Raw genomic sequence first — 10000 nt, forward strand, 5'->3', positions numbered from 1 at the left:
CAAGGACAGAGAAAAACTCTGACCAGGGTGGGGCTAACAGTAGGGCTAACGCTCACATGGTTCATATGGGATAGAAATCTAGCACTTCACATTACACTCTATTCAGTTAACTCTGTTCATAATTTTCACTAGCTGCGCCAAAGTCCACATGATTTGCATCCAATAAAACGCAATTTAAGGAAAAGATCCATGAACATGCCCAACGACAAAGCGCTCGCCCTTGCTAATGTCAGGGCAGGTAAAAGTACCCGCCCTTCTAGTGTTTTAGTCGTTTTTTAAAAGTGTGCGCTTGAGCCATTGAGGCAAAAAGCGTGTAATAACGATAATATTCTTTTGGACCCTGGTGAAATGAGATTCTTTTCAGATGATGAAAGGAGACAAAGAGTAGTGGCCAAGAAAAATGACTGAATTTTTATTCCCTTCGAGTACGGTGACTAATTGAAATGGCAACAGAGAATTTCTGAGAGCGGTGACAATAGGTGACCCACGACTCGGAGCCGTGCAAGAGGGTGGTCAGAACGACGGCTCTTTACACAATAAATTTGTTGCCTTTCTTCAATTGCTTGCTGTTCCAGACTCGTTTGTACAGTCTGCCGAAAGCCAGTCTGTTGTCGATCTTGGCATCAGATACTCCCCCCATGTAGCTGAACTGATGCACCGTCGTCTCCTCTGTCTCACTCTCAGCTCTGGTCTACTTCCCGTGGTGCTAGCTGGTGGAGAACTTTTGTCTTCTTCCGGCTGACCTCGACTCCGAAGAGCTCAGCAGCCTCTGCAAAGCAGGATGTAATGTGCTGCAGGGTTGTCTCCGAATGGGCAAGCAGGGCAGCCGAAAGTTTACTTGTTCTTGCATTTGCCACGGTTCACACACGAACTCGAGCGCAAATACAAGACCAAGAGAATAAAAAAGAATCATTACATTCGTTAGCGCTTTCTTTTTTACTTGCGTTCGCATTTTAAGTTGCCGTCACGTCGCATGTGTGAACCACTCTTCGCGTTCAATAGTTTAATGCCCAATGTAGTTTTGCTCAAAGCAGTATTAGTAGTATACATGACAGAAATCAAGTGAGGCCTTCGCTACTGTAAATGTGATGGATGATGGAATAGTACCCTTCGCTGATCAACAGCAAGTACCAGCTGGTACTTGCCTTGGACCGAGCCGATTTGTCCTGAAATTCCCACGCCCTTCTCCCGTCTGGCCTTGTAGCTCAGTCGGTAGAGCAGCGGTTATCGAATCCGGAGGGCGTGGCTTCGATTCCTACACAGATCAGATATTTTTCTCTGCCCTTGTGTGACGCACAAAAATAAGTTCCTGCAAGAGAAAATGAGGGGACAGAGAAGGAGGCTCCCGGTCCAGCCCTTGGGATATGTCATGTCCACGAAAGTTGTTTTTAGACGAGCGGAAGCCTTCCGAGACGTCCGCATGCAGGCCAACCTCGGTCCGATGTTTGAAAGAAAATATATATTCATCAGCCTTTCACGTGCGCCATCATTTTCTCTTTTCACTAAGAACCTGAGAGCGAGGCAAGACTGCATGCGGACGTCTCAGAAGACAGACTTCCGCTAGAACAAAGACTTCCGCTCGTCTAAAAATAACTTTCGTGGACATAACATATCCCGGCCAACGCCTTGAGCCTCCCTCTCTGTCCCCTCATTTTCTCTTGGTTCCTGGTACTGTTGATCAGCGAAGATTCCTACTTCATTGTTCATCAAAATTACAGTAGTGTAAGGCGTCACTTGATTTTTGTCACGTTTATATACAAACGCTACTGAGGACAACACTTATTCACATTTAGTATTAGGAGTATTTCCCTGATGGGTTTCCTCTTCTCTCAAGGCTGTAGATTCACATTTTGTGAAAACATGGACGGATTATCTTAGCTCTCATGCTCGAGCAGCGCAGATGTTTAATAAAGATCATCCACTTCTTACTGGCTTGGAACAGGTAAGATTTTAATCTTAAGGCTCGGAGAAGCGGTGATGATAGCCCCAACAAGAACTAAAGAAAATTCTACTATCTGAATCATATCCCTTTTTTCCATTTTCTAAAGGGTGGCATAAACGCAAGTGCTAGGAAAGGCTTTTTTTGTAAGGCGGTAGAAATACTTTACTGTGAGGGTAGCCAGATTTGTTTGCATCAGTTTATTATTTTTATTTCGTTTCAGACGTTAACTAAATTTGTGAAAGACGTTAAGAGATAAAAGGTAAGGTTACAGAATTTTAGTCTGTGGCTCCGCCAAACGGTCAGTGGACTGGTCTGTAAGCCACAGATGAACGCAGACTTCAATAAGCGTCACGAAGTGTCCCTTTGCTTTTTTTTCCCCAACGTCAACATCACTCGTGTCTCGGAATACAGACAATTAACGTCCCAATGTGTCATCCCAAATGCTGCTCTTTAAGTAAAGATTAACTGCTGCATTTACCGAAAGCTAAAAATAACGACACAAAACACGAATGTTATTAAAGAGAGATTTTTCCGGTAGTGACTTATGGGTACTCAGAAAAAATTCTGAGTGCAATGTTTGGACTCTCTTTACAAGACAATAACAATTAATTCCCTTTTAAGTGGTTTACAAATAGAAACACAATCACGAACTAATTACTAATTAACTAGCTACTGAGTATCATTTAGCTTTGTACAAAGTAAGAGTCGAATTACTTGACCTACTCTCGGTGATGTCTTTAAATGGTCAGTTGGATTTCATTATTGATTTACTCATTTCTGGAAGATAGCGTTAACCTAAGTAAGCTATTTTTACGATTTGGGCTACCTTTAAACAGCAAAGACTAATGGAAGCAGGCGGTAACAATGATTACTGGAAGACCTATTGCCGTGTTATAAGGAAAAGAATCGCTACATAAAACCCTAACAATGTGGTTTTACGCTGAAGGAAAAAAGTCTGCGTCAAAACTGAAGCCTGATGGAAACTTTTCTTTGATCAGTAAATAAACTGCAATTCAAGTCAAAAGTAATCCAATATCACCTCAATCGTGCTTTGAATAACTAGAGCCAATGCTCTTTAAACCAAGCTAACTAACTGATCGCTGTTGGTCTTGTTTGGGTGATTTTGGTGATGGTCTTAAGTGTAGCCTGCTTCGGCCATTGCGCTCTTTCAGAGCAAGTTAATTAACGATTTTTCGGTATGGTTAAACGAGAAGTGTATTTATTTTTCGTAGAGTAAAGCCAGCTGTCTTCGACTTGTTTCTTGCCGTTGGCATTGCTTCGTATCTTGGGTTGTTTTTTCTGGCTCTCGTGGTAAATTTGAAGCTCATTTAAGTTTTTCTCTGGTCTGCACACTGACATTTGCAAAAGCAACGGAAACCGAGTTTGACCAAACCATATTCATTACTCGTGCTTATGTCTATGCTATTGTCCCGTTAATTTGTGTGGAAGCAATTCTTGGTTTTTACATGACGTCACGGCCGCCGTTTTGGTGTCCCGACCCAATCCTCCGGGAATTGAACTCTGTTATTATGCAACCATTTTCTTTTTGTTTTCGTCGAGAAACATGGCTGTTGATCACGTGAGTGAAAACCAAGAATTCGTTAGTTAAAGTGCCCCTAACCCCTCACTTTTTTTTCTTTTTTGTAAGATTTCCAAATCTCTAAAGAAATCATTTTCGAAGATTTTTTTTTAAAATCTTGAATGCCGGTTTTTTTACGAGCGCTAAAAGTTACTTAAGATTTTAAATTTTCACGGGCTACCCGCCCCAATGGATTTTTTTGTGTCGCGGGCTCATGAGAAACCAGCCGATATTTGATACTTTTTATCTGACGTGAGTAAAGCACGAAGTATTGAAAATATACAGTGATTTTAAGGAACATTTACAATTGGTATCAAAATATGTCCTCCTCAGAATAGTTTTCCGAAGCTCATAGCGAAGAATATCTCAGATAATACAAAAAGCCTTAACTTTCAAGAAATAAATTATGGGATGTCCTTTCGTACGTCACGCATCTGATTATGGGCACTTTTGGGAGACTATGCGAACAATATGTGAAATCAACGAAGAAATGATATATATGAAATGGATCATATATGAACAGCGGATATGAAATCAAGTGAGGCTATGATCCTCGCAGTTATGAACGCAATTTTTGCAATTGCGTAACTTGAAGAAGTCTGAAAATTTCAGGACTTAACGGGGTTTGAACCTGTGACCTCACGATGCTGGTGCAATGCTCTAACCAACTGAGCTACAAAGACACTGATGTTGGGAGCTGGTCATTTGTGGGTTCCAATGTTCCCGTGAGGAATAAATCAACGATGAAATGATATATATGAAATGGATCATGTATGAACTGCGGATATGAAATCAAGTGAAGCAATGATCCTAGCAGTTATGAACGCAATTTTTGCAATTGCGTAAAGAAGCTTGAAAAATTCAGGACTTAACGACGCTCTAACCAACTGAGCTATGAAGCCACTGACGTTGGGAGCGAGGATCACAGCTTCACTTGATATGTGAAATATCGTCAACACTTTCTTCGCTTTCAGCCCTCATAAAATATCAGGATTAATATTTTCGAAATCTTTTTTCTAAAATGAGTTCTTCAAAGATATGGAAATCTTCCAAAACAAAACAAAAAAACATTGAAGGGTCAGGAGGCACTTTAAGCAAAATCACACGCGTAAGCCCGCGGAATTAACTATCTTTGATGTCAGCGGGAATTCAAGTAAATCGTGCCCAGTCCTACTCTGTCAACTCTGATTCTGGAGCTCACTGGGCTTGCGCATTCACTTTTCTTATGCTTTTGTTACAACTGTGAACAGCGTTGCTTGTGCTTATGTCACTGTGTAAAGCAACCTTTTCGACTAGGCACCTTAAGATTCTACGACGGCGACGTCATCGAGAACGCCACCAAACAATAGCATTTAATGAGCAAAGCAGTGGCTTGGCACGTGCCAAGTTTGTACATTTCTTTCCCATTCTCCGTCAATCTGCAACGCGAAATGACCAAATCTCAAGTTCTAAGGAAGATGCGAGCGCACAAGGGCAAATCTTTGATTTTCTTTCTTAGTTTCAATACTGTTCCTTCCAATTCAATAATCACGAAACACTTAAAGAAACATAAACTAGCACTGACGTTTTCGCACCCGTCGCCGTCTTAGATCTTAAGGTCTCTACTGTTGCATTTAAAGCGGTCGTTTTGAGTCAAAATTGAAATGTTGTGTTTGTGTGAAAGCGTTGTCATAAAACACTATAGGGTGCGCACGCTGATTCGTTTGCTGACGAACAACACAAACACTTTAGGACGGTGCCTACTATTGTTACTGCGCATATGTTCTGCGCATCTCGAGACACTCGGATTTCCTATGGGTTGTGCTTATTAATACAGGGATATTTTTGCACGGTTCAAAACTATGGCGAGAAAGAAGAACTTAGAAAGTTCTCTTGGTATCCAAAAAGAAAATGGAGGGTAACCACGCATTTTTCAGAGATAATTAAGCTTCAATTTGGAAAAGAACGCCATACATTGCTTTGTATTTTAAAGCTATATGCAAACGTTGTTGATTAATTATCTTCGAAAAATGCGTGGTTACCCCCAATTTTCTTGTTGGATTTCAATAACACTTAGTAAGATCTGCATTTTCCGCATATTCAGTAAACCGCGCAACGTCCTTAATTAACTTAATTCATTTTCGATTTAACCGACCGTTATTTGAATGACTCGAAAATGTAGCCAAGACGACCTCGAAATGTCGTCTTCTACATGATCGCTAATCTTTGTTATCGAATAAAGTTGATGAATGGTAGAGGTTATCCTCGCACTTAACTGGACACTTTTAAGCAATTGTCTCTTTACAGACACCAGAAACATTCAGGCTGCTTCAACCGGATTCGAACCCTTGACCTCTGCGATGCCGATGCGACCGACTGAGCTATGAAGCTGCTCAGTTGGGAACTGGTCAATTTGTTAAGGTAAAGGATCACTCCTACTTTTCGTCAATAACCTGCACTTCAAATAACCATTCGAACGTAGTTGATGTTTGAAATAGAAAGCTTTAGGATTGCTTTTACGCAAAACGGCTAACGCGCGCATGATTGGCTATTCTAACATGCCGTATTCTCTACAGTACGGCCCGCTAAATTTAAAATTTTGATGCAACATTTTTTAGCAAGTTTTTCATATTGTTCATTTGAAGTAGACTTGTGAAACTGCTTGAATCTTCTAAGCAACTACTTCAAAAAGCCAATAAGATTTATTCGTTTTTCAGATTTTACGCATGCTAATCATTTGCGACAGTTGAACGTTTCTCTTGATATCAACTACTTTCCTTTCCCGCAGGCCTTATTACCTCAGAGATATAATAAACGTCTTACTGACCTCGTTTTCTCTGGTTTATTGCGCTTGGGCCATAAATCAGAGGGACAAAACTAGATCCGTTACTTAAAGAGTACGGATCTCAAAATCGGTTAGTAAGTGTGCTAACATCGATCAAGTTTCTTTCAGTTTTGGCGAAACGAAATTTCAGCTCGATGCTAACCGTGCTAAATGTCTCAAATATACTTTTGAATATACCTTAATACTTAAAGGTGCAACTTACCTTCTGAAAGAAACGCGCCGTGCTTTGCAAATAATTAGTCATGAGGACTTGTTTTCGTTTCTCTTTATCACAGAATTTCTCCATATTAAGTAAAATTTTTCCCAAGCCAGTGTCAAATTTCAAAACAAAACAGCAGTAGTTTTGTCCAGTGCAGAAGTGGTTGATCCATTTGTTGGTATTGCTTCTCTCCTACTAGTTAATATAACACGGCACCTTTAAGAAATTCTTCAAATTTTGATGTGTCAACAATTTGATTATATTTTGAATTGAACACTATTAAATGACCAAATGACAATTTCATGTTGATCGGTATTGCTTTAGCGTTAATCTGCACTGCTTTGGCATTGCGCGGTTGTCCAACTTATCTCACGTGCCTCTCATTTTCCTCTCATGTACAGCTACAGTGGCCTTTTTTGTAGTAGAGACGCATAACGCATCCGGACGACTTTGGACAATTTATTTTAATGCGTCTTTTAAGACGGGGCGACTGGATAATCTAAATCTTTTCTTGCGTCTTGAAAGACCAACTAACCGACTTAGTATAAAAACGGCTAATATATCTTATTTGATCAATTAATTAGTCTTCATCTGAAACACACGATTAATACGCTATATGGCTCTTCCCCAGCTCCCTCTATTTTTCTGTGCCTGTGAGGAGATCATCTATTCCCAATCCATTTTCGCCCTCGAGAACCTTCTTTAAGGTGATAGTAGCAGGGCGACTAGCCATTATCCTTACATTGGGTTTCCATAGCGGCATTCGGACCTTTGGGGAGTTGTGTCGGGTGTCACCACCAATGCAAGCCTTCTCCGTCTCACAAATTGTGTAACAGAGTAAAGATCTTTTGTAACGACCTCTCTTTCCACTGAGAGCTGTTTGTGGTAAGGTGGCCTGATACACGCCAAGCCAGCCGTATTTGTTGGAGAGATGAAGGAAAACAATAACGCCGAGAACTCTGTTGCCTTTTGTTTGCAAATAGTGTGTACAGTCAACTCTCTCTTAACGGACACCTCTGTAAGACGAACACCTGGTGCTGGTCCCGGCTGTTTCTTAGTCATTTTACTATAACCAAACTCTCTATAAGACGGACACTTCCATAAGACGGACAACGGACACTTTCAAATCGTCAACGGACACTTTTGAGGTGACCGCAAATTACGATTTAGGGAAGAAAAATTTTTGTACGTGACCCTTTTTAACACCAGATTTTTAATTGACAGCTCTTATCTTGTCGTCGGAATACATACAGTACAAGTTAAAATTAAATCAGTCATTGTCTTATTCAAAAAATAACTTGGAGGTGACAACCGAATTGTATTGTAATCTAAAACAGGTAAGTTTCGTTCAAGCAAATAACTTAAAACTAACTTTAAACAGATATATATTCACTGTGCACAGGTTCAGCATTATTATCTTAAATTTCCTGGGGTCATGCTACGTCGACTCTCTATAAACCGGATACCTCTCTAGGACGAACAGCTGAGGCCGGTCCGGACCCGATGGTGTCCATCTTAGAGAGAGTCAACGTACCACAGAATTTTAAACACAACAGGGTTTACTTCTTAGACGGGGCTTACTAATCGTTGTTTTAATCCGAGAAGGCTGACATCATAGAGGCAACCCTTTCTCTTGATTTATTTTAAGACCTCGCGTGTTAATTGTGTTTTGTATCGAACTAGCAGCCTCCTGTGTGGTAGTCCGCTGTTCACTGAACCAACTGAGTCACTTCATGCGACGGTTCAAAACAGTAGGCTCGGTTGCAACTGGTTTATTTGGGAAAACAACGAAGGTGGCGTACAAGGCCTCTAACAAAAGCAGTGGTAATGAGAAATGGTCATTTTCCAGCTGTCTCTAAACTTCTTCTGCAATAAAGTTCTGAAAAAGCGTCAGTTTGGAGTATTAGCATCGCCAGGTTTTCTAATTTTTAGCTCGAAATAAAATGAAATGCCCACAGTTTCGAAAATACGTTTAAACACTTCCTTGAAGGGCCTGCTTTTCAAAGCGTAAATCAGTGGGTTCACACATATGGCCAACAAGGTGAGAATTTTAAGACTCGGGAAAAGAATATATTTGACATTGAATTGACTTGGATCAAGGCTTTTGCCGATAGGAGGCTCAAACGTAGTGATAAAATTCACCACAAGGAGTGGAGTGAAACACGCTAACGCTGAAAACACGATAATCGCGACTGTCTTGGCGGCGCGTATTTCACTGAGGCGTTTTTGACCCATGGCGTCTTGTACTGCGCGGATTCGTCTGTTTTGCTCGGTGGAGATTTTGAAAATCCACGCATGCGTGACCAGCATAATTCCGCTGGGCACGAAGACGGCGAGTGACATCAAAAACAGGAAATGAGGTACAACCATTGCTAGTTTGCCTTTATCGGGAATTAAGTTGTTTTGGATGCAGCCATGAAGCAACTCAAGAAAAGTCGTACCCCTTCTGCTATCAATCAGGACTTGAAGAATATTTGGAAATACTCCCTCCAGCGTACCTATAATCCAGAGGAAGATTATCAAGGCTTGCGTTCGGTTTTTGGTCACCAAAGCTTGGTATCTGAAATAGTAAAGCACCATGGTTATCAGTTGTAGTTGTTGTGTTCTGTTGTTTCGTTGATTGTGTTTCATTGCCCCTGAAAAGCCCCTATGGGGAGCGGTCAATTAAGTATGTATTGTATATTGTATTGTATATCCAACAAGCGCGAATGGAATAATTGTTTTACCAAAAGTTTAGAAAGTACGAGATACCGGCGAAAAACGCGAGCAAATCCGAGCGAAATCGAAAAAACTTGATGAGAACTTATGCGATCTTGTGTAAGACGTTGTGGTCAGACAGACGCAGGCTCATCACAAAAACATTTCTTACCTTTTCGCGTACTTCTAAATGTCGAAATTGATCAAAACTTTCCACAAAAACTTTTCTTTTTGCGGTATTTCGCTTTCCGGCGAAAAACAACTTTTACCTTAGCAACGCTTGGCGCAATCGTTTACCATATAAGGTAAAACTTAACCTGCGATCATGACCTCCCGCCCTACTTATCATCTTGTGGTACGCCTGATCACAGGTTTGGTCAAACTAAGGTATATGAGCTGATAACCGAGAGTGAACCAATCAGAACACGAGAAATACATTAACCGAGGTTAAGAATTCAATAATTGTTAATTATACCATGTTCTACAAATGCCGGTAATTGTGCGCATCAGTTTTTTTTTTTTTTTTTTTGTTTTTACAAAATAACGTTTGGAAGACTTACCCATAATTTGGGGGCGTTTTTAATGAAAAAAAAAATTCACTCGGCACTTCACGCGCCTCATTCGCCATCTGTCATCTCACATCCAACGCTAGTCGACACGCCAGTCGACACGCTAGTCCGCGTGGGGACGAAGAGCGTTGCGTGACTTCGGCCCGAGCGGCTGCAAAGGAGACTAATCCAACGCGCGCTCGTGGAGGTA

At 40.9% G+C, this 10000-nt stretch overlaps 1 protein-coding gene across 5 annotated transcripts in view; it reads right to left on the reverse strand.

The window, feature by feature from the left end:
* Positions 1 to 7747: 7747 nt before the first annotated feature.
* Positions 7748 to 10000, reverse strand: part of LOC138038821 (adenosine receptor A2b-like) — a 26642-nt gene continuing 24389 nt past the window's right edge. For 3 of the 5 annotated variants that reach the window (XM_068884882.1, XM_068884880.1, XM_068884883.1), the window contains exon 4: positions 7748 to 9104. In XM_068884882.1, the coding sequence (XP_068740983.1) occupies positions 8435 to 9104 (670 nt within the window). In that variant the 3' untranslated portion in view covers positions 7748 to 8434. The remainder of the gene's footprint in view (positions 9105 to 10000) is intronic. The other 2 variants (XM_068884884.1, XM_068884885.1) reach the window with 1 other exon arrangement.

This window comes from Montipora capricornis, chromosome 2 (assembly GCF_036669925.1).
Source record: "Montipora capricornis isolate CH-2021 chromosome 2, ASM3666992v2, whole genome shotgun sequence".
In the NCBI taxonomy this organism is placed as follows: Eukaryota; Metazoa; Cnidaria; class Anthozoa; order Scleractinia; family Acroporidae; genus Montipora; species Montipora capricornis.